Raw genomic sequence first — 26,520 nt, 5'->3', positions numbered from 1 at the left:
ACACCTGTGGGTGTGGTCCTTTATTGAAGTTTGATCGGTGTTAGATGTAACACCCGTGGTGTTAAATCTATCACGAATGTTTTTACAGTGTTACATTAAACATCACCAAGATGAACCGATATGCACGGTATACATGCTTGATGAATTTCAACAAACCTCGTTGCCTTGGTTTATCTCCCTGCTTTCCATGGCTTTCCCTACCACATCAATAAAGAACTGTGTCGCTTCTGAGAACGCTTCTGGGAACATTCGAATGCCAACATAATTCATGACATCGATAGCGAGTGGCCAGATACCTATAAACAACCACAATACAGACAATACGTGAAGTTTGGGAAAGATATGTAGATTGGTACACACACACACACACGCAAAAAAAAATAGGGACACGTTTCTGTAATTCTAGAATTGTGATGTCTCATCTTATGTGATTACGTGCCCTGAACAAGGAACAAAAGATGGGTCTGTGTTTCGTATCTTATTGTGTAATTCTCGGGGCATGTCGTGTCAGGAGTTTATTGAACGCCTGTGGCTTCATTCACATGAAATTGACAAATGAAGAAACATTGTCGGCATGCACTTTTTTCATCAGTTGTTCGTAGTGCCCCTTGGTCGCCACTGGATCCGAGATTTGACCCACAAACTTCTTAATTCTGATTCTTGCAACATCTTATTTTCTTCTCTTTTCTCATTTTGCAAAACGTTCGTATTTATGCTAATGCTGTTTCTAGCACAGCTAAATACTGGAGAAATGAAGATACCAGCAAAGGATTTAACCTCCCCACCATATCATGTTTGAACTGCAGGCAATTAGTGGAATAAGAAGCAGAAATGCTGAAGTAGCTCTGCAGTTACATCAATTTGTGCATACGCCCGCGGTATGCAACTTCCCGCAACTGTAAGCAACTCTACGCGGCCTGTACGCCCGACCTCCGTTTATGTACGCAACTCTACGCCCGCTACACGCCAAATACAATTTGTACGCTATAGGTGGATAGTCGCTTTCTACGCAATCATACGTAACCCTACGCCGGCACTACGCAAATCCTGCGCGGATCATCACAATTATTTTTCATGAGTACGCAGCCGATTTCGGCGTAGTCGCTACGCAACTCTCTTGGTGTGAAACCCCCTATATTGGGAAATCGAGCGACTTTCAGCGCACAATGCTACAAGTGCGTATGGATGGAAATCACTGATATCTCTATGGAAGAAAAAGATCAGTGGTAAAAATGATTTGCATGCTTGGCGGAGGTCTGCGCTCTCACAGTGCTTCTCTAGTTTTTATTGTTTCATATATTCCACGTTTAAACAAATAGAGCATAAACATAACAAAAATTGCATTGGTGAATTGTCGAATACAGCAAATATAATTCCAACGACCATGTGAAATATAAAGAGTTCATACAAAAGCATTGCTTTAAGGGTGTAGATTCCGAGATGCTGATATACGATGAATTCTTACTTATACTACTTTCCTATATACTTTTTCCCGTGTCAAGCAGTTACTTCACGATGTTGCAAGTGTGAACGCATCCTTTTCGCTCCTGACTGGCTTGAATAGTGAAAGTTACATGCAATACATTATGCCATAAAACACACCCCATAGTCATAATGGAGTCTAGATATTAGTGTTTCATGCCACACTGATGATCTCTCTCATAGAATTAACGTTTTCTTTTATTATAATAACAAGAGTAAATCTTATGTAGAAGTTACCTGAAATACGGAATTATGAATCTCTACATCTAACTTTTTTTTTCTTCAACTGCATAGGACCAATCGTTTCATGGTAGACTTGAATAGAATCAAGCAAGATCACTAGCTACTGATGATAAAAACATGTTTTTACCAGGATAAAAGAATCATTGTCTTACCAGCCAAGAAGGCTTTGAGGCGGCCTAGTCTTGTTTCCAAAATTACATTGCCATTTCTGACAAATGGGTCATTGGAACTATTCAGTGTATCCACCTCCAAACCAAATGCACACCGAGCAATACAGTCCATGGTGTAGGGTTCAAAAACACTGCAAGTGGAATTGAGAACATCGACAAGGATAGTTTATTTCTGGGAGGGATTGCTTTTTTTTTTTTTTTGCACGAATCACATGCTGGTCTACGCTATCACTAAATAAACTGTTTAGACACAAGAGAGGCATGTGCAAGAGGAAATACATGTAAGACTATAACTTGGAAAATTGAAATATTGTACAGAACTGCAAACTTTGAGCATCTGCTCATAGCACTTCTCGGCAGCTGGTCTTGGCTTTCAGTCAAGTTAACTGTTAGGAAACAAGAGAGGCACATACAAGAAGAAATACATGTGGGACTACACACCTGCCAACACATATCTCAGTGTTTCTTTGCTGTTTCGCTCCGATGTTTTTTACTAGTTGGTCACAACACTCGCTTATCAAACCAGACATCTGTGGAAAAAAATAAGATCAATCCTTCATTCAACTATCGGAAGGATTAAAGAATAAAAAGATAAAGACATGACTGACAGAGAAATATTTACCACAGTCTGGGATATCGTATCATAGAAGCACAAGAATACAAACACCAACAATTATACATGATGCAAATACACAAAGACACGTACTCTTTTTAGACATTCAAATGATGTATATCCTGTAAAAAGACCCTAGAATTGGTCCGACTGGCACTCAAACATGTATTTTCAAAGACAGTGTACAAACACAATAGAAATGAATATTTGTCACTCGAACCTGTCTTTTACAGAAAACACAACTATCACCTGGAAGCAAAGACTCAGAAAATAAAGTAGTTACATTCTCTTTCCTTCCTCCTTTTCAACTAGCAGTAAGTTTATTGGCACAATTTGCCAAAAATATAAGGTAATAGTTATCCCGGGACATTGACAAAAATAGCAAAACTTAGCCACAGTGAGCAACTAATTTTTCACTTTCACTTGGTTGCATTTTTTTTTTTTACCTTCTTCATTTTGGTGGGACTGAAAGTTGGCGTGATGACGCGCCTCACATCTTTCCACTGCTCGTGTTCCAAGGCTACCAGACACTTGTTAAGAGGTTTATTCTTGAATATATAGGTCTGATAATCAAAAGAGAAAAGGTACACTATTAAATTGCCTTTAAATGGCGAGTCATGTTATATATGCACAGCTGAAAGAAATCAACGTGAATAATATGTTTCAACAACAAAAATATCCTATTATGACACCTTTCCACCAGCTAAAGTTTATTACCTCAGGCATGTGTAAATGAAAAATGTGTGTTTACGCGAATTCTGTTACTGATACACTTTTTCTGACATTGCATTGACATTAGGAAGTAGAAAATGTAAATATGAATTAATAGAACTTTGGAAGATCCTCCAGTGATTAATTCTTTTCCATAAGCAATACAGAAAACTTTGCCCTGAGAAGTTTTGATTAAAACTGTGAGCAGATGTTACTCCATATAGGAGCATTTCTAAGCTGAATAGTACTTTTGGAGACATCAGGGATCGTAAATTTAGTCAGAAAAATCATAACCCGACCCTTAACCTGCATTAAGGAAGAATCTGCTATATAACTGTATAATTGTACTTTTTTATTTTGTTTTTCTCTTATGTTTCGGTCATTGTTGTACCCGTGCTCCCCATCTCAATCTTAAACTCGATTTTAACTGGGACCTATGCTCAACAAGCTCGCTTTTTAGTAGGTTCCTTCATATTTCTTTAGCATTCGTTCACAGATGCCAAACTTAACAGATCGACAACTATTATGTTTTATTTATTTGCAATATTCTATGTATGTCTCCAGCTGGATATCATGTATGTCATTTAATTTTGTTATATTTAATGTATTTTTTCATCGAGAAATATGAAAAAAATAAATTAAAATTGAAAATCGAATTGAAATTGAAAAATAATTACACAGAATTTATTTGTTTAATATTTGGAATCAAAATTGTAGACAAAAAACGAGAGAAAATATGAGGCAAGAAGTCATGCGGTGGAAGCGATGTTATGGAGGGATTTTACAGTGACCGTATGATGGTGGGCGTGATGTCACAATTGTTTTCATTTGTGTAATTTCACAAAGAAACCTACGAAATACTGCACAATGTCAGAATTGATTTGTGATGTCATAATTGTTCTGTTAGATATTGTTACATGTCATAGAGTGTCTGTACGAAGCACCACGCGATGTCAAAATTGCTTGGTGATGTTACAATTCCTTGTGAAATCATTTCACAAATAATGCAATATTTGGAAAATGTCATAAGCAGTTACGTCATTTTCGAAAATAGTATACAATGAAGTGTGTAACATGCCAACATTCTAAAATGCTAAAAATGCATAATAATCACATGAATCTCTTTCAAATTATCACTAAAGGATTGATTTTATTTCACTATTAATGTCATAGGTACCCGGAAGAGTAAACTTCAAACCACAGTTCCCAATGTACTTACGTATAGTACTATTGGTACTGTTTATTTTTTTTTTCAACGATGTTTATTCTGTTCCATTCAAAGTAATAGAAAAAAAATAACAATTTTCATTTGCTACAATTGAAATGACGAAAATATACATTTGTGATCATAATAGCAAATTTGCTATTGCTGTACATAATGACATAACAAAAATTACATTTTCATGAACAATTATCAATTTACATACAGTCACTTCCCCTATGCTCTCAAAAAATTGCTTAAATTTAACAGTGATAATTCAATTCTTCTAGCATTAATCTTAATAATCATCCAAATGAATTATGCAGCAAAATTATACAGTAATAAATAATGGAACCATATTATTTATCAACCAATACCCGCCCACCTACTAACTCATATCCCTTACTGAGTCCCTATGACCACCCCCACCAGTTCCCCACATGCACCTAATTTGGTTAACTGCTCTTGCCTACACATCACAATATAGTAAATATAGTTATATAATCAGCCCGCCAACAGGCTGACAGGAACGCATGGGAAAGGAGGGGGAGAAAATACAAAACAACACAAGAGAAAAAAAAACGAAGAAGAAGAAGAAGAGGAGGAGGAATGAAGGAAAGGAAAAAAAATGAAGAAAAGAAAGAGTGGAATACTATGGAAACATTACTATTTTCAAAAATATTCCCATTTTTGTAAATGTACATGTAGCTTCCCAGCCTTGGTCGCAAGGATTTTTTCCTCATTTATTAATTCAACAATAATCTTTTGCATCTTTTCTCCAGTGGGTAACTTATTTCCCGTTCTAGATTTAAAAATGATGTATGTTGTTAAGATTTATACACACGCACGCGCACACACACACACACACGCGCGTTACTTTTCTTCTTTTTATTATATTGATTCCGTATGTTTCGAAGTTTTGTGAACATTGTGCCCATTTAAAGGAGTTGAGATCCTGTCATCAAGGGACTCCACCTGCCTACTTTGCTGAAAATATGTCATGGAATTTTCAAAGAGAATATGAATATAATAAAAACTAGAAATGTCGCTTTGGAGACTGGTATGTTTCTGCAATAATGCATGATTCTCCTAATAGATCTACAGTACATGTGGAAAATGTGTGATTGCATTTTCAAAAAATTGGCAAAATATCAAAATGACATGTTTGTCACAAATGTGCTGAATGTTCACCTTCCTTGACATAGCTTTAATTGGATGAAAGGGAGAGTATATATTTGGGGATTTTAGGACTTTTGCTTGACCCTTTCATATGTTTATGCACAGAGTAATTTTCAAAGTACAGAGCAAAAGTGCAATTTCTGTATTGAATAGTAAATTGTTATAATTTTCATCTGGCCTTTGACCCTAAGATTCAGAAGAGATTCACTGTCAGGCAGAACTTGCATATGTACTAAGTTTCAAGATAACTTGAGCCACTTCAGGATATGACGGAAAGTTCAGGCCTTTTACTTGATCTTTGACCTTTTCACCTTTGACCTTCTTGGCAAAAAAAAAATCCAAAAGAATATATGTTGGGTTATATGCGCATACACCAAGCTTTAAAAAATAGTCCTGCAGGCATTGCATACATGTGAGGTAAATAGTTAAATTTTGAAGTATTGCCCTTGACCTTTGAACTTTGACGTTTGACCCAATGAACCCAAAGTTCCCTAATCACTGCCAGTCAGTGCATGGATATATACTATGTTCCATGCGATATCTTGAATCACTTCCAAGATATGGAGAGAAAAGTGAAATGTTCAAATTTTTACTTGACCTTTGACCTTATTACCCCAATCTTTCACCAGAGAATCTTAATTGGTTAAGACATGTATACACTAAGGTTCAAGAAAATATCTTCAGGCTTTGCATAGATATGGGGGAAATAGTAAATTTTGATAATATGACCTTGACCTTTTGAAGTTTGACCTTGAGGATGTGCTCCCAAAAGTTGGTAGGCACAACTTCACCCCTTAATACACATACATGCCAAGTTCCATTAGGATACCTCAAAAGGTTTTTTTAGTAACGCTGTCCACAAAATTCATTACGTACGGACGGTAGGACGGACAGCCCGAAAACATTAACTCCGGCACCACTTTGTGGCGGTGGTATTAAAAAAAAGAAATAGCTCAGTTCTTGAACCTGTAGCTATTGGATGAGTCAACAATCTCAGGTTTGATGCAAGTGTAATGGTTTTTGTTGCAATTTGTTTTGAGTTGACCCACTTTTTTCAGAGTGTGACTGGACTAAGGGTTTTGAGTGTTGTTCTAATGGCTAGTTCACATAATGGCATTTATTACATATGTGTTTTCGAGTTTTTCATGTAACAAGTCTTCTATTGAAATCACCTCTGATGGGATGGACTGGTAAGCAAGCAAACAAACAGAGAAATCCAGTGTGACTCTGAACCGACATTTATGCTGATTATTCTCTTCGTAGGCTAGAGAAAAAAGGGCAAAAAATGCAATCTGCAAATCAAGTGACTAAAGTACTGTATTATAAAACAACACCCCATGACGAATCTCATACTCTCAGACTTACTACGTGGTGATTGACGAAGCTCCCGAAACTTTTCACAGTTATATCTTGAATTATGTCTGGGTCAGCGATGACGTAAACAGGTCGGCTGAAGAAGTATATTCTACATGCAAATACAAAACATGCATCCAAACGTGTATGACTTCATAGTATAGTACAACCGTGTCTCATGACTCGATTACTTACACTCTTCCTCTCATTTTTGAATACTGGTATATCTTTGCACATTAATACTTAAAGTATGGTGAACGAGGAAAAAGGACGATATTCAGAAACAAGGTGACTTATACATTTCTGGAAGTCTCTAGAAATATGAATAATTAATTTTCGGAAGGTGAAAACGTCACTAAAACAATGCAGAGATGGTGTTTTGAAACCCTTTTTAGACCAACTAAACCCGATCTGACGGCGAAATTTTGGTGACCAAAATCATGACGTCACGAAATGAACGAATCAGCCCTGCGCTGATGCGCTTATGTGCTACGCGGCGCCGTGGTTCAAAGCGTGAATTCCGCATGATGACCTGAGTGCAGCAAGGTGTCTTGTTCACACAATCAGGCACAAGTGAGTTATGATATCACTCATTGAATTCATCTTCCTTAGAATTACCATTAAGTACACAAATGACAGCCTTTTTACACTTCTACTTACGCTTTTGCGCCTCAGTCTCGACTCTCAAACAGCCCATAGTGGGCCTAGGCACTCTAACTTAGAACCAGAACTCTGACCTATGTATAGTACGTAGTATACAAATAATGGCTGCTATGAGGGGCACAGTTAAAATTATGGGCCCAAGGTGATGTGAAAACCGTAACCTGGCAAATCTCCTCACACAGAAATCCTGAACACAACTATCCTCTGGTGCATTCTAGTGGCAGCAAACTATCTAGTAGAAGTAACCATTAACGTTAGACATTTTCTAGAAGCATCAGACCCTAGTACCTCTAACGTGTACAGTACTAATCTAGCATTATGATGCTTTCTACGCGTCGCGACGTGTGTCATTATAATATGCCACTAGCTAGCTAGGCCCATCAAGAAAGTCAAACTTAGCATCAGTCGGACAATACAAGCGCAGCCCTTATGCCGAACAAGGTCTGGTTTGTTGCTATGATGCGCCAAAGTAAATAATGTTCGATACTATAAAACAATATGAAATTCAGGAATTCAGTACAAAATCCATGCAATGTTACTCTAATGTCAAAATGAAGGGCATCAACATCATTATATGAAGCCTCCGGGCTTTTTTAAACAAAATTATAAGCGGGGAAGTGATATCGTAGCAGAACCAGACACGGTTACTTTTGGCGCACCATGACAAAATACAACAACACACTGGGCTCCGTTGCCTCTCCCTCGCTTCGTCTACCACCCGACTTTGCCACTGTCACTATCAGTGTCATTGTTACTGTCATCACTCAATTCACTCTCGATGTCAAACTCAAAGTCTTTCCGTACAATAGAAGGTAAAAATTGGACGTTTTAGTGTCTCAGCCGAGAAAGCAGATGATGCTAATGACAGGCCAGATATTGCATCCGCTCACTAAGAAATACATGCTTTATAAATGGCTGCCTCGATGTCCCGCTGCACTCGTAAAGTGTTTTTGTTCATTTCATGACGTCATATTTTAGGGCTCGAAAAAGACGGCTGTTCCGGAGTGAAAACCGGTGAAGTAAATCAGTCAGTTTTAACTCGCGATTTCTCAGTGGCGCGAATATCTTTTAATAAGTCACATTAAAAATCTGTTTAAGGAGACATTTCCCTCTGCTTTGACACTTTCTTTTATGTGATTTCCTTGATTTTAATGTCTCGTTCACCAAACTTTAAATGATAAGTAGATGTATAATGTGCTACACATTTACATTCTGTATACACTTACAAAACGTTGTATAAAGACAAATTCCCTACCAGTAATCACTTTCTATTGCATATCATTCAAATCAAGCCTCTTGTACTTCATCCCATTGCCCCTCAAGTGCCCGAATGACAAATAATTTTACATAATAATATGATGTTTTGATATTTCTCCAAGACATCATTTGTATCATGTCGCCAAATCGCAGCTAGGTACGTTACTCTTTTTCAGACTCTTGAGAAAAGATCAAAATAATGCCGCATAGCAGTAAAATTTCATGTGTTATACAAAGTCAACTCAACGCATACATAATGGAACTATGATGTAATCATTTAATCTCTTGTTACCAAAAAAATATAGGGCCTATATACTATATACTATGCTGATATCAGATACGTTAAACTTTGTTTTATTAAGAGAAAGTTTGCTGTAAATACAAACAAAGCTCAGAGACATTTGAATACTACAGGAAATGATTGATCATACAGCAGAAATTGTTGAAGAAAGTTCGTATTTTTTTGTAGATTATAGTGTGAGAACGGTAACGGCACATCAGATACGTTACCAATAAAATACATCGTGGAGCAAGGTTAACCGCGACGCGCTTTTGCGCGCGCATATAACCGTTTAACTATATGACTTGCTAAGAGAACAAGTACATTGTAGTTCTTATAGAAATTAAAAGTTTATTTGATGAAAATCGGTTTTGAAATGGCCGATATATCCAAAATAAAGTGAAAAAATAGGTTCTAATAAAATGTGATGGTACACCTACCTCTTTGAAATCTTTTACATTGTTTTAGACATCTCAGCCACTTTAAAACCGATTTCATCAAATAAATTCTTAAATCCTCTTTGAGTTGTACACTCTTAAGTATTTCTTATAACTGGATATTGATTATCTTGCAAAAAAGTTTAAACCTAAATCTCATATCAACCAGAACTCTACTATCCCTTAGAATTGTGGAATTAACAAAAAGGGCCATGAGATATACGTTACAAATCTATTCTATGTTGTCTTTGTTCTCTTTTTTTTTTCATTGTGTGTGTGTTTGTTCTGTATGACTATAACTTAGAAGGACTTTAAGAGCTGAAGTCTGGTACCCACCTCTTTTGTTCAACTTCACAGCAAACACAACTACATGAACGGCCATCATTGTTCATTATAATTATACATCTTATTTGCATAAAACGCGCTTAGTATTATGCCTTAAGTTTCATTTCATTTCATTTATTTTATTTTCCACATCCTGATAAAAAGCATTTACAAAAAAAAAGGAACGATACATACACAGAAGACATTGCAACAATACAAGAAAAATAAATCCAACTTACAAGGATTTTACAACAGACAAACACAACATAAAAGCAGCTATTTCAGTTTGTGGCGGGGGGGGGGGGATCAACATAGACCGTTGGTCTTTCTATGGCTGATCCCAAATGTTACAGCAATGAATAGTTACATTGATGCAATACACACAAGAAAAACTATACTACAAAAAGTGCACAATACATATAAGAAGGCAAGAGTAATCAAAGTGTGGTGCTTGTACACTGCATAAAACTTCAAATCTATAATATATCTTTATGAACAAGGAATAATTTGTATCTTCTTTTTAAATATTGAAAGTCTATTAGACAGCTTTATCACATTTGGCAAGTCGTTCCATAGAACAGGTCCCGTATATTTGAAATGTATCTTGAAATGCAATATTTAAAATTTGGGATATACAATCTATTCGTCTGTCTAGTATTCTATTTGTTCTTATTTTGGATGAAGGAAGTATCAAGAAACCCTGGCAAAATGTTGTTTATATATGTGTACATGAAAACAGCGAGATTTTTTTTTTTTTCATATCAAAAATCGTCAATAAGTTATGTTCTTTGAATAGAGGACCTGTGTGGCTAAGAAATGGTCTGTTACTAATCATACGGATTGCACGCTTTTGTAAAATAAAAATACGCTGTAAAAGATACTTTGCACAATTTCCCCATATTATGTTACAGTAAGATAATTGAGGCATAATCAAAGTGTGATATAACTTAACAAGAATTTCAGAAGGTACGATTGCACGTATACTATTGATTGCACCTATTGCTCTAGAGACTTTACGGCATACTTCATTGACATGATATCTCCATGTTAAGTGATCATCAATGATAACTCCAAGAAATTTAGTAAAACGAACAACTGGAATTTTAAAGTCAGCAATATCATCAAAATCATCAGTGTTTACTACTTTATTCCTTGGTCTAAATATCATACATGATGTTATGTCTGCATTTAATTTCAATTTATTGGCTATGAACCATTGATTAACTTTCTCTAGTTCACAACTTAAGATTGCACTGATACTTTGTATATCTTTACATGAAATGAAAAAACTAGTATCATCAGTATGCATAAAAGATCAGCTGCAAACAGTTACTGGCATGCTGTAAGTCATTTATGTAAAGTATAAAAATTAATCGACCTAAAACTGACCCCTGGGGTACACCGATATTTACAGTCACACAGGGAGAAGAAAAACCATTAAATGTTTCATATTGCACACGATTTGAAAGATAACTCTTTAACCAATTAAAAGCTGTACCTCTTATTCCATAAAACCGCAGTTTACTCAACAATATAGTGTGGTCAATACAATCAAAAGCCTTTGACAGATCAAAAAATGTTCCTATCAATAAGTTTTTATTCTCAATGGAAGTTGTAATTTTGTCAATAAAATCTAATAATGCCATATAAGTGGAGTACTTTTGTCGACATCCAAATTGTTTGTTGAATAATATATCATTTTGGGATAGGTAAGACATAAGACGGAAGTCAAGAGAATATTTATGTTCTGAAATCGACAATAGGATTTGATGTCTAACATTTTGCATCGAGTTTTTTATCACATGTTGGAGTGTTCGGGGTTTCATGTAAATCGGTAGTGTATTGTGTCAATGAACATGAATACTTTGTCAGATACGTTACCATCGTTTATGATTCTTGAGACCCATTTTATTACAGACAGGAACAGAGGAACATTGAATTCATGTGTATCATTTGCATAAATCTCTTCCTACTTCATTTTTATCGTCTTCCGTGTATTTACAAAATTTCGGCGGGAACTATATCAGAAAAAAAATGGATATGTGCTTGATTGGTTCTCGTATTTCATGTACATCTCAAAGTTTTATTGAAGAGTTCTCTAATCTTCTATCCATGACGAGAACATTCTTTATGTTTATAAGTGCGATGTTTTAACAAAAATAATCATATTGTGATGTTCATACAAGGTAAAATGAATGTATTGGCATGATTGGTGTGGGTTTGAAGTTGTATGCTTACGGAACGTCTGATGCGTCAGATACATTACCACACACCGTTATTGTCTGTCCAAAATATATTTAATTTGGAAGAGGTGATACCTGGCATTTGCTATTTATGAAAACAGTAATACTTATTAATAAAGTTTCATACATAATCAATGAGATTATGAAATGCAGGTAAAAGGTTGAATTAGGGTAACATATTTAGAGCTGAAATACGAGGTTCGGGATTTTCATTTAGCCTTCACTTTATAAATTACGCTCATTTTTATTACAGATTTGATCAAGGCTGACTCCAAAATGTTTCCATGATGTTTGCTTATGTTTGAGCTTGTAGTTTTACATAAGCATTACCAATTTAAAGCAAGAAAAAAGCAATCAACAGTTTTCTTAGCTACTACCTCTGGTAGCGTATCTGATAAGTGGTTTTAACATGCAAAAAGGACTCCACGTTTGGAAATGTTTCTAGAAAAAATATGAGCTTTCAAAAATTACCCATTGATTGTTTTGTATTCCTAAGGGACTGACGTTTCTGAATTGATAAACAAATTACAATGGATGATATCTGTGATGTTCATTTTTTGTGTGTGTCATTTATTACAACGGTAATTGCAAACTATTTCGGGTAATGGCCCTCTTCTAGGTCATCATCTGATCTGATCGGTACTTCTTCTCCTCCTTCTCTCTCACAGATTTCTGGTCCTGCTGTTGTACTCGTGACAGCAGCATGAGTGGCAACCAAGGAACCTGTGTCTTCAATCTCCTTCCCATGAGAAGAAACTGTTCACAAGGAGCTATCCCACTTTGGAGTGGAGACACTTGATAGCTGAGAAGGGCCAAATGGATATCATCATTCTTTTTCAGCAATGATTCGACGGAGCAAACTCCTCTTGCTTGCGGGGAGAACAATAATGGTAGCATGGAAAAACCTACACTCTTCATCAAGCTTTTCAAGCACTCGTTGGTAAATTGTGGACCATATTCTGATAATACAATGTTTGAACTCGTCATGGACTGCAAAGATCTCCTTTAGCAAAGAAATCATTGCTGTTGCTATCTGACTTTGTGACTGTTTGACGTCAATCCATCTCAAGTAGTAGTCAACTACTATCAGGAATATTTTCCCTTTGTGTTCGAACAAGTCCATTCCAAGACAGTCTTATGGAGTTGAAGGAAAGGACGACATCATCAAAGGATCGTGGACTCTTTGTGGATGGATGGCACACGTCAAAGAGCTTGAGATCATTTCCGCCAATAATTTTGACGGACCTAGCCATCACCTTGGTTCTCTGGCTCTGGCTCTGCGTTTGGTGATTCCCAGACCATGTCCTTGATGTAGCCTCGATTGATATTGAGTCTCAGAGCGCTCAGAATTACCAACCTTTCATTGTAGACCAGCGAGTCATCTTCCACACTCAAATGTCCTCTCTGCTCATAGTATGTTCCAGGATAGGGTTGTGTGGCATGTCGTCTGGTCATCCCCCTATACAGTAGTCTCAGACTTTTGCACTTAAACAAATTCTAAATGAACCGTGTGTTTTGTTTTGTTTTGTTTTTGTTTTTTTAGCACTGAAATCATCCCTGAGCGATATTTTTGCTGGTTCAATCAATTTTTCAGATCCCTCCTTGCTTCAACATGGACCATAGTTCCTTCTTCACATAGATGTGAAACTTTCCTGGCTTATGCTTGCTGTCTTCAAATCTCCAAAGCCAGTGAAGAGTTGATGGAATAAAACCTTGAAGGTGCATTTTCATCATCTTGGTTGTCAAATTCCTCCACCATCAAGATTAGATTCGAGTCTGAACATGCCTTCCTGCTCAGTAATGAACAGCCCTGATTTTTGATAACATAGAGAGTTTCCTTGATCTGTTTATCTCTATGCTGGATGGTTACTGTCATTTGCCCGACCTTAGTAAGAACTTTATTACCTGGACCATGTAACGTCTTGTTTGTTGGTTGTAGGTTTCTATTTCTGTTCAACCATGGAGTAGATTCGAACAGCACAGTTACTGATGCCCCAGTGCCTATCCCATCTACTACTTGGACAGCTGCTCTCCAATATGTCTTTCCATTCTCCTTGATTGCACCAAGAAAGACGAGTTCAATGTCATCGGAAGAATCAGAAGCATATACTTTGCTGACTTTGACTTTTGTTACGACACACCGACTGCAAGGGCTTGTTGTCCCGCAGTGGTGGCACAGCTCATCTTTTGCGGGACACGATTTGCCTTCATCATTTGCAGTTGTTATACATTGTACCTTGTAGAGTTTAGGCGTTTTGAGAAATTTCCCTTTGCTTTTGTGTCTGACATGCTCTACAGAAGAGTTTGAGCTCTCACTTTCTGGACCTTATTTCACGACAGACTTGTTTTGTTTCTGGGCTTCTGCCTGTCTATTCAACTGCACTGCTTTTGAAAGTGTGTAGTCCAGGCTAGAAGGCACCAAGCCTTGTTTTTGTCGAGCCCACCGGAGGTATGGGGAGACTAAGGGATCGCCTGCGGCGTCTGTCCGGCCGTCGTTCGTCCGTCCGTCGTCCGTCCGTCCGTCGTCTGCCCGTAACGCTACAAAAACTTGAATAACTCTCTACTGAGGATTTTAATTTCAATCAAACTTGGAGGGAAGAGTGGTTATACAAAGTTACACATTTTATCAAACATGAAGGGCACCTCAAGGTCAAAGGTCACAGGCAGACTTCAATGAACTTTAGGGCCCAATGATAGGTTTTTAGGCGCGTTTCGTTTATGGCTCGTAACTTTTGATGTATCTGTCTGTTTGTGACCAAACTCAGATGGTAGATGTCCCTTGGGAAGTTGAAGGTTACCACAAGGTCAAAGGTAACAGACAGGGGTCAACGAACTTTTAGGGCCCAATGTTAAGTTTTTAGGGCGCGTTTCGATTGTGGCTCATAACTTTTGATCCCTTTTTCTGTTTGTGACCAAACTTGCATTGTAGATGTCCCTTGGGGAGGTAAAGGTCATCAAAAGGTCAAAGGTCACATACAGGGGTCAACGAACTTTTAGGGCCCAATGTTAAGTTTTTATGGCGTGTTTTGATTATGGCTCATAACTTTTGAGCCCTTTGTCCGTTTGTGAGCAAACTTGGATGGTAGATGTCCCTTGGGGAGGTAAGGGTCATCGCAAGGTCAAAGGTCACAAACAGGGGTCAACAAAATTTTAGGGCCCAATGTTAAGTTTTTAGGGCGCGTTTCGATTGTGGCTCATAACTTTTGATGTATCTGTCTGTTTGTGACCAAACTCAGATGGTAGATGTCCCTTGGGAAGTTCTAGGTCACCACAAGGTCAAAGGTCATAGGCGAGTCAATCAACTTCTGGGAGTTAGAAAAATATTAATTTCTTGTACGCGAATGGGCGAGACACAATTTGGCACTTCCCTTGTTTGATATATACAATGCTTTTTATGGTTTCTTGTCAATTCGAGGGTGCTGATTCCAAATCTGATTGATGCCACTCGCGTAACCTTGAGCATTTTCGACAAAATGCAAAAATCCAAAATGGCCGCCAGATATGCTAATCTGGCTGTGATAATCGTAATAATGTGCATTCTATGACCAATTATTCTACTAAACTTTGTACATTTCTATTACTAGAGTTACTCCATCTGCATTTGCAAGATAATTTTCATTTCATATAGGTTCATTTAGTATTTAAAGCTCATTTTCAATTCAAACTGGCACCCACTAGCTCCTATGCTCATGTAGAATATGAATGGCAAAAAATATGCATGGAAATATAACAAATTTACTGTTATTTCTACTCCCGTACCTACAATATGCTGTTATAAGGTGTTGCATGTGCAATACAAATATGTTATAATTTAGGAGTACCGCCTTGATATTATCGAGCAAACTTGACTTTCTTCTTGAATTAAAACAACAAAAACTGGTGAAGGCATAAACGAAACTGTCCAAACGCAACACCATACAAACTATTCATTAAACATCAACCAAGGAGCAATGTGAGGTACCTCTTTCAGTTCTCTCACAGTTCTCAGGTGTTGATAATAATACACTTTGACATCATGAGGTCATTCAGTCTTGTCTTAACACTAAATCTTTATTGTCTTTAAAGATCTCTTTAATTGGATATTTTTGGTAGCAGGCGACATCAGCCCCAGATTTGCAGGATTCTCAGGCTAAAGAGTCATATCAGTCCTGCATTATGCCGTCAAACCCCCGTTTGAGGCGAGACCCCATCACCAAACGAAGCTGATGGGGTGCTATACCCCCCTAACGATTCCTCGTTTGAGAGTTGGGAGTAGATGTCTTGTCCACTGCTAAATAACTTTCTACTCAGGCGTGGCAAACCTGGAGGCCAAGCCAGGGTTTAATGACTGCAACAGTTGTCATATTACGTAAGAGCATGATAAGGATATCTGCCTGTGGCAGACCATTCAAAGTACACTCAATTTTCTCTATTTTTTCTCAAGTTTTAGATTTTATATTCTATTGAGAAATTCTATAGTCGTCCGTTTTGAATTTCGGACGAAAAAATTTGACCCATAAATAACGAAAATACAGGAATAAGAAGGAGAGCATTGTAGAAGTTTGTCGACACACACACGCACCATGGAGCTACATAGCCCATGCCAAAACCAAAACAATCTCCTCCTCTCGTGGGTGCCCCCCACCCTGTGGCGGTGACTGATGCTTAGATTAGGCCAGGGTCAAGAAACAGGTGTTTTATATCTTTGGTTTTTAAGTCCTTGATTGCCAAGATATACACTGGCATTGTCTACAGGGGTGTAGCTTCTTCAAACGAGAGATTTGCCTCATGAAATTGCCTTAATTTCATCCACATCTGATTATGTTCATCACTTCCTCAGTGGTCAGAGGGTGATTATTTGCCATAGAAACAGGATGAAGACATGAAGACTTGCTTCACCACCCGTTGAAGCCCTTTGGCTTTGTTGCCAGGCCAGAGACATTGTAGCAAATAACTTGGGTGGCATCAGAGATGACATCAGACCAGCATTTGCACCACCCTGTTTTGGAGTCAAAGCTTTCAAGTGACGAGGGAAATCTAGCTAGGTTGGCTTGTGGGATTTCAGACGCATTGATGCAGGTTGTTCAGGAGGGCATTTCATGAAGCGTTTCATCAGATTTTTTTTTCGACAAACTGTTATAAGCTACTAAAATTCTTGAATCTGATTGGCTGAGAGCAGACAAATTTGTCAGACAAAACGCTTTATGAAATGCCCCCAGGTTATCGTGATTGGAAGGTCAGGGTGTGCGTTGACGGCACTGGTGACACTTGCCATCCTTTCCTTCCAGCGTAAGGAGGGAGAGTGATCGATCGAGTGCAAGTGAAGAAGGGTGGATTTCCCTAGCCTATACTTGGAAGGCTTGCCACAGAAGGCTACCTTGAACATAGCGTTGGCAAGATGGTTACTAAGATGGAAGGCATGGGCCTGATGGTAATCTTGTAAAGGTTGGGGTAAAGTCTCCAGAAGGTGAAGTACTCCTCTATTGTCTTGAGATGGGTCAGTACTCGGCTGATGTCATCCAAGGACCATCTATGAGACGTAAGGGCAAGATAATCTGCACGAGCAAACTTCCTACATGAAGTGATTGTCACGTCACCATGTATATGTTAAAGAGGAGTGGAGTTAGTTTATAGCCATCCTGGAGGAGGCCATCTGGTCTGGTTTGGTTACCTCGAGCAATCCTGAATCTGCAAGTGCTGAAGATTAAAGGCAAGCAGTGTGAAGTTGTTATAGCATTGCTTTCAGAATGAGGCAGCACTTTACAGATCTCAGAGGCTCCCTTGACATCTGTGTGGATGGTTGCTGGTAAGGTTGGGCTTTGGATCTTCTGTAAAGGAGTGCTCAAGCAAGTCCCCATGTGTTCACCATGTCTCTATGGCAAGATCACCCAGTGACCTCTAAGTCTCTTGTAAGGCAATTGCAGGATTGCAGGGGTCGCGGAACCGAGGGCTGGGCAGCAGCAGAGGTGGGGGCAAACAGGTGTAAAACAAGCCCCTTGATTAAAATGGACCCATCCCATTACAAGTATATCCATCATGAATCCCCTGCATTGTACTAACATTAGCAAATATTCCATAATTCCTCAATTCATCGTTGGAGGAAAGGTCTGAGCAAAGTACTCGTCTCCAGACAGAAAATGTGTCAATTTTACAGTGGCAAGCACAGAATTAAGATTACCTGATGGTATTGTGAGCATGTTACAGTCAATAGGTGCCTACTTTATGAGGTCAACTCTGTTTCAGTAGGAGTAACGACAGACTTTTCTCCTGATGCACGTAGCAATGCTCCTGACAACGACTCACTCTTATGCGTCTTTCAGCATATGCGTCACGTCCATTACACAGTGACTGCATTCAAAATAAGACTACTGTAGTGAGATGACTTTCTGTTTACCTAAAAAAAATAAACAAAATATGGTGGATACTACTATCAATACTTTACCAAAGTCTTTGTAATCCTCCAAGCACAAGTCCATGCTGTTACATTTTAACCAGCCTTGAGCGAATAGGTGAAATCACGCAATCGCAGAACCAGCGGTAAATCTGCTGTACGATATACAGTGGTAATTGGTGGTTGTCGTTTGTGTTTTCAAGCAAATCAAATTCTGGTTTAACATGAAAAACTTTTAGGCATTGTGTTTATTTCAGAGATTTGACGGGAAAGTGAGATGTCACGAAGTGAGATAGTCCCTTTTCCCCCAATTTCCCCCTGCCTCATGTTCGTTCTCGGATGAGGGGATTGAAAAGTTTGTCTAATATCGCTTTCAGATGATGTAGAACAGGACAGTTATTTTGAAATTTCATTTGTGTCATCATCTAAGATTCAGTATCTTAATTCACTAAATCAGAATGAATATTATGATGCTGAACATCTCAAGGCGAATAAGTATCAAAATTAATGTTCATATCTAATAATTTCTGATAAGCGATCTTGATGTTGGCGTTAATTCAAGTTTCGGTGGGTTTTTTCCCCAATTTCTAGGGAAAAATCCAGATTGAGGTAGCAAATTTGGATGTTTGCATTACAAATAAAACAGATTTTTATTTGTAACAACCTTCTGATGTATAATCAGCACCCAAAGTAATAAGCAGTGTAGCTGCGTGACAGAAAAAAAAAGGAAAATTTGTTTATTTCCATGTACATTTTGCCGTCCATATTGTACAGGGGTTTTTGAGTGGCATCGATTTTGAAGTTTTGTATTAACAAGAACATAATATAAGGATAGAAACGATACCTTTTCTGCTTGTTTGTTTGTTTGTTTGTTTGTTTGTATTCCACATGCAAAACTTGATAACAGCTTAGGTATGTGACTGGAAATACAGCAAATTCGTCTTCTATTTCTATGCGTGTTTTTTGTCATTCATATACACTGTAGTCCGTGAGTGTAGGAGTGGCGGCCATTTTGAATTGAAAATAAGCTTAAAATACTAAATGTTCCTACTTCAAATGAAAAATTTCTTGCATGTGCAATAGAATTATTTAAGGAACAAAAATTTTAAAAGTTTGATGGAATAACCGGTCATTCAATTGACATAACTGGGACTATCATAGCCATCATGCTGGTATTTCACATTCTCACTGCACTGCAACTGGTTGTTGAATGTCTTTTTTTTTTCTGGATTTGCAGGTGCATGTGTTCCCTTCTTAATACACGCAATGTACACATTTCTAATACTGTCTAAATGGTATCATTGTTATTATATATTAAGTCATATTGTATTGCCAGAACGACAATGGTCCATCCGCCTATACACAGCATGTGGCTTTTCCGACCCCTAACCTGCACTAGAGAAGAATTTGCTATATAACTGTATAATTGTACTTTTTTATTTTGTTTTTCTCTTATTTTCCGGTCATTGTTGTACCCGTGCTCCCCTTCTCAATCTTAAACTTGTTTTTAACCGGGACCTATACGCTCAACAAGCTCGCTTTTAAGTAGGTTCCTTCATATTTCTTTAGCATTTATTCACAGATTCCAAACTTAACAGATCGACCACTATTATGTTTTACATATTTGCAATATTCTATGTATGTCATGTATTTCATTCAATTTTGTTATATTTGATGTAATTTTTCATCGAGAAATATGAAAATAAATTGAAATTGAAATTGAAATAAGCATATCTGGCGGCCATTTCGGATTTTTGCATTTTGCCGAAATGCTCGAGGTTACGCGAGTGGCGCCAATCGGAATCAGCACCCTCAAATTGACAAGAAACCATCAAAAAACATTGTATATATCAAAGAACAACGTTAGGTGCACTTTCTATGGAGCCTAGCCTGGACTAGTATAGGTCTTCTCTAGTCTGCAGTTCATAAGATACTCGTAGAGAGGCATCGAGCACGAAAACTATAATTCTGTCTTTTATCAACTACTCCTTCAGCACCATAGTCACAGTCCTCAGCAAGCCTGTACAAATTGTTGATGAATGTATCTACACTTTATGCAAGTTGTGTTCTTTTGTTGAATTTGGCCCTGTCAACAATGATATTTTGTGTATTTTTGCCGTTCTTTGAAGTATCGTGCTATGCTGCTGAGAGATACGATAGTCGATAATATTATCTTCAGCACAGTCCCCCATCACGGTAGCGTACTGACCTGGTCGCCGTCTTGCTTGGATGCGAGGCCTGATGCAAAGCGATACCTCTCGAACCGTCGTGACCATTTTGGCCATTGTTTGCCATTGCCAGGCCGACGCAACCGGGTTGGGGGGGGGGGGGGGGGGGGGGTGAGGCAACGGCGTAAATCCGTACTGAGTATGCTGTATTGCTTTATGTTTTGCTCTTGCAACGGTATATCTGTTCATCTCATTTTTTTCAATAAATATGAATTAATTTACCACCAATGCATCTTTTAGAATTGATTTTCTGGGTCGGTCAGATTTTAAGGAAAATTAATTCCTCGTTGGCTGCTTCCCTTCAGCTTTATGTATTCCATAGTGTCTGTCATGCTTGTTCATCGTTGTCTTTCTTTGTTGTTTTTATGCTGAATAAATAAATTCAATTCAATATATCCCCTCCCCCCCCCCCCCCGATTTACGCCCAATTGGGGGGGGGGGGGGGGGGTTGGTGAGGGTTCTCCCCCACCTTGTTTCTTTCTTCCTTTTTTTTTTCAAAATGCATAGGAATACATAATGTGTAAACGACTTTGGACCCCTTCGTTTCTTTATCTTTTTTATTTTTTACTGTGGACGTGGCGCCAGAAAAAAAAAAGAAATGTGCTAAAGCTTTTGCCAATGGCAAATTGTACCAGACCAGATGCGATTTTTTTTTTTTTTTTTTTTGCTTGTTAGCTGATGAAACCCGGAAGTGACACCAGAAATATAAACTGGGCTCCACTTTTAAAATCGTGGCGCCAGCCGTGGACAGTAACTTTCCGTGGTTCTGCACGTCGCTGCCCTTAAGTTGTATTACTTGGAATACCAGTACCCGAAATAAACAAAAAAGAACCACGAATGTAGCACGATTTGTGTTTGGTCTTTACTGTGCGTTCACTGTGCAAGTACTATTCTTGGAACAAGCCGTCACTGAATGTAACCAAACAAATATGAAGCAGGACAGAACGAGGAAACTGATTGGAATCTCTGGTTTGCAATTCTCTGCACAACTTGTCGTGATATTTGCCCGTCTTCCCACTGTCATAGACTAAGGTTTACAATAGCTCTATAGCAGTGTCAACTGTCAGTGTAGAGTTTTATGCTAAATGTCTTGTGCTTACGATGACATACTAATCAAATTCACAGAGGTGACTTCCTATCCCAAAATGCAATGCATAAAGTTGACTTACATGAACTAGATAAATAATGAATCCATACCTATACTAACCTTTGAATCCATACCAAATGTACAAAGTAAGTCTTATGTATACTAAATTCCTATGAGTTTGGTGAGAGAGAAAACACAGCCTAATATTTTTTTTTTCATGCAGACAGGCTATATAAACAGTTATTCATTTGATTTTTTTTTATCGCATACTCACCCAAAAACCTTGCCATATTTCTTCGTAAATTTCAGCAAGGTGACATGAAAGCCCTGAAAGATCGACATAGAAAATGCTAGGATATCATCATCGAGAATATGTTGTTACACAAAACAATGTAAATATCAAACAAATCAAACTATTAGATCGAAATTGAATTCAGCTTCAAAGATGGAAAATGGTGAATCAAATATTTTACTGAGAGTTGTTGAAATGATGGGAGAATTAAATGCACTGTATCTTAAAACCCTGAATTAATGTTTTGATACTGTTATTGATATACCTTCAAAAGTAATAGATCCTGTACCAAAGCTTAGATCTTACCTCTGTAAAGCTCATGGAATTCCCTAGAATAGGAAGAGGTGTTGCATAAGGTAGTCCCTTTCTCTTAAAGTATGTCAGCCTCCATATCTCTCGTCTAGAAATGAAAAGTAAGGGGGGAAATGGTGTATACATACTAGTACAACGAATGCAGGCAATTTTTCATATAGCCTATCGCATATGAATGTACACATTTTGTCACATAAGTGGTCGGGTCAGTAGTGTGAGGCTGGCCCACAAGCGGGCTGGCCTGATGGCCATACCACAGACGTAGTAACGTAAAGGGCTACCGCCTAGTCAGTTCTCCCTCAAAGGCAACTTTACTCGACGCAAGAGGGCGACATTTTGAATTCACCGAATGGACTCCCGATCTGAAAGACTCCAAGAAGAAGAAGACGAAGAAGAAGAAGAAGAAGAAGAAGAAGAAGAAGAAGAAATAATCCTGAGTTGTTGAACTAACGAGCAGTTAACGCTAGGGGATTCACACGCACACAAATAATTAGTGACTCACAACACTCGAGTTAGTGTAACCCGCTGGGAAACTCGAATTTTTGTACGTGTGGATATAAAACGTACCCGCAAAAAAAGAATCCATCTGCTAAATCCGAGAAATTTTGCTTTATTTCTGGTAACATGTGGACGGTCGACCAAATAAACTCAAGTTTGTGTATCCCATCATTCACTACGCACATCACAACACCGTGCGCTCAGCGAAGGGGTTTAGAGCTGTAAATACAGCTTTATGGTGCAACACAGCTTCAAGTATACGCTCGAACCACACTCTTTTGTGACTCTCAAAATCTAACTCAAAGTGCCCTAGCATTTTTTCTTTCTTTTACGTCTTAGAAAAACACCTTTAATTTCACAACAAACATTACTGATGCTCAAAATAAATGAACAAAAATTATGTCCAGTAAATCAAATAATGATACACTCTTATTTCTGCGGCGTCAAAAATAACTCGGAAATGGCGCCAGCTGGGAGTCAACTCCTTCCAAGTGAAAGCTACTCGAACTTCCGAGTCAAATGATTTCACTCGGATTCCGAGTCACTTTCCGAGTCATTTCTGTGGCGTCAAGTTAACTCGGAAAGTGTCAAATTTGACATGGAAATGGGTCAGTTAGGTGCAATCTATTCTAGCAAAATGACACGGATTTCCGAATCAAAAGATCACAATTTCACTCTGATACGGTGTCGTTTCCCGCATTGTAAGTAACCCATTTTGGTGTAGTAATGACTCGGATTTGGTGTGCACTTTTCTAGAGGAATGCGGAATGGAGGAATACATATAGGAGTTTCCATCGGTGAGTACCCACCTCATTCACAACACTCATATAAATAATTACCTGAAACATGGTCTAAACAGCCATTTTTATTTAGGGCAAAATGAACTTTCGACACGGACACATTGACTGGTAATGGCGTAGCCGTAGGCGGCCGTATGGTAGCTCGAATTAGCAATCAAGATCGTATGTGTGTGTTATGCATGTACAGTGGAGGTGTACCTAGGTAGGTTTACTATTGTAGATTGGTTCTAACGTATAGCATATAGCCAAGGGCTACGTACAAAAGGTACGAGCTACCATACGGCCGCCTATGGCTACGCCATTACCAGTCAATGTGTCCGTGTTGAAAGTTCATTTTGCCCTAAATAAAACTGACTGTTTAGACCATGTTTCAGGCAATTTTATGTGAGTGTTGTGAATGAGGTGGGTACTCACCGATGAAAACTCCTATGTATTCCTCCATTCTGCATTCCTCTAGAAAAGTGCGCACAAAATTGTCCATCTTGAAGACACAAAGTTGCAAGACATCTCGCGGCTGCGGCGGATGGTCGAGAAATGACGCTTCTTTGTTTTGTTTTTTTTTCGCGGGGGCACTACGTCACATAGGACACATGACATGTTTTGTCCAATTGTAGCGCGCGTATGTCATGTACACCGCGCTGGGTATTTCTGATGTGACTCTGCGCAGGTGTAAAAAGTTCAATAACCAAAATAATAACTCGGATTTGAGTCAGAAGTACACGGTTGGTGTTGAATTTACACGGATCGGAGTGAAAAATTTTTGACTCGGATTCAGAGTTGAAATTTTGACTCGGCAGAAATAAGAGTGTATTTTTAAAGACTGGAGAAGGATCCATGGGGGAAAATTGTAGAATAGCCACGATCACACACTGGCAAAAGATACCAAAAAAAGGCGCGGTCAGAGTGGCGAAACATCGAAATGTTTAAGATCGCAATCTTTAAGATCTCGACGTTATGCAAGTGCATGTGACCGCAAACTTTCCGAGAAACTTCCCACTACAACTAGGGATATTTCTTCCTATGCCATCCCCGCCAAACTTCTCGATCTTTTGCCAATGTGACCGGACAACAAGAGATCGCGAAGACTTTGCGATCTTAAACTTTGTGATCTTTTGCCAGTCTGACCGCGCCTTATTATGATAAACTTGAATAGCTACGTTATAATAGCATTGATCGAGGGAGAAGAAATCGAAGAGAAGACGTATGGCACTAATCCATCTAGGTTTGATCTTCCTATTACATCTGTAAAAAAACCAACCAAACAAGCAAACAAATAAAACTCTGAAACGGCCTCGGCCAGTTCAATCTGCGAAATAAGGGTCCACACCTTCCTGGTCCTTTTTTTTTTTTTTTTTTTTAACATACGTGGATAACATGTCACCAGTGATAACCACCAGGTATTGATTCATTCAGGGAGATGGAAGATCTTCCACCTCCCTGATTCATTTCAGTCACGTCAGTTTATTCTTAATTGCACGACACGACGCTTCTTTAAATTGTCTGTCTGACTTTTGCTAAATAGGTAAATTATCCGGTCCCATTTCGAGCAAAAAGATATACTGTTATGAATCTTAACCAGCGAGAAGTGATGTACAATACTTATTAATCTGCTTTCGTTAGTTAATGAAATTTCTGTTGATCATTCTAATACATTGTACTAAATATCGAGATCAAGTCCATAATTTATGTTGGGCTAGTAGACACATTAGGCGTTTTCACATCAGCCCAGTGTTTCGAAATAGCGCGCTCTTTTCTTTCTTGGGAACTAGCGCGTTATTTGATAATGTTCGGGCTGATGTGAATAGGAAATGAAATAGCGCACAACTTTGCGTTTGCGAAAAATATCTCGAGCTTGGATTTTTTTTATCGTGCTGATACGAAAACGCCTATTTATGATAGATCTCACCAGGTGTTATTCATATCATAGAAATGACATTCTTAGCAAATGGGCCCCTATTTTATAAGCTTGAAGGACCAGTGGTTCATGGTGGTTTGTAAGAACTGCGTATACCGAATACTCAGAAGGAACCATGTTACACACAGATTTCAGTTCGTGTAAAAGAGGGAAATGGTCGCCCTTTTGCCTCTCAATGATCTGGAAACATTTTCATTACAAGTATTGTTCATATTTTAATTACTAGTTCAAGTTTTAACATTGGTTGTTTCTATCCCTAACTCATATTTTAGAACTATTTGGATGCACTAATGCTGGGTTTTTGTTTTATCTTCAAATTGTAGATTATGCCTTAAAATTATGGTGAACGAGAAAAAAAAGGACAATATTCATAAACAACGTGATTTTCACATTTCTGGAAAGCTTAAAGGACAAGTTCACCTTCATAAACATAAGGATTGAGAGAATGCAGCAATATTAGTAGAACACATCAGTGAAAGTTTGAGGGAAATTGGACAATCGATGCAAAAGTTATGAATTTTTAAAATTTTTGTGTTGGAGCCGCTGGGTGAGGAGACTACTACAGCTTGTAATGTCATATGCGTACAACCGTATAAAGAAAATGTAAAGAAAATTCAACATATTTTCACTTTTTTCGCATAATAAAAGAGCACTTGACTTGCCGCTTTCTAAGGGCAGGGGGAATAATATTACCCATAACATATGTCGGTAACGAGTCAAGGGAATGTGTACTTTTTTCAAAAGATGATATTTTGTGAAATTCTCTTTATATTGTCCTTATATTGTTGTACGCATGTGACATTACACACTGCAGTAGTCTTCTCATCCAGCGGTTACTGCACAAAAACTTCAAAAATTCATA

General features: G+C 38.1%; 1 protein-coding gene across 1 annotated transcript in view; it reads right to left on the bottom strand.

Moving 5' to 3' along the window:
• Positions 1–13,611, bottom strand: part of LOC139740886 (cytochrome P450 3A19-like) — a 28,572-nt gene extending 14,961 nt beyond the window's left edge. The window contains exons 1-2 of the mRNA XM_071651471.1: positions 13,413–13,611; positions 157–296 (exon numbers count right to left, since the gene is read on the bottom strand). Coding sequence (XP_071507572.1) covers positions 157–296; positions 13,413–13,611 — 339 coding nt within the window. The remainder of the gene's footprint in view (positions 1–156; positions 297–13,412) is intronic.
• Between the last annotated feature and the right edge of the window lie 12,909 nt (positions 13,612–26,520).

The sequence above is a fragment of the Diadema antillarum genome, unplaced genomic scaffold (genome assembly GCF_040938485.1).
Source record: "Diadema antillarum isolate AM-2024a unplaced genomic scaffold, OU_Dant_1.0 seq00000889_RagTag, whole genome shotgun sequence".
Classification (NCBI taxonomy): Eukaryota; Metazoa; Echinodermata; class Echinoidea; order Diadematoida; family Diadematidae; genus Diadema; species Diadema antillarum.
Note: the sequence above shows the minus strand (reverse complement) of the source record. Positions and strands in the feature narration are given on the sequence as shown.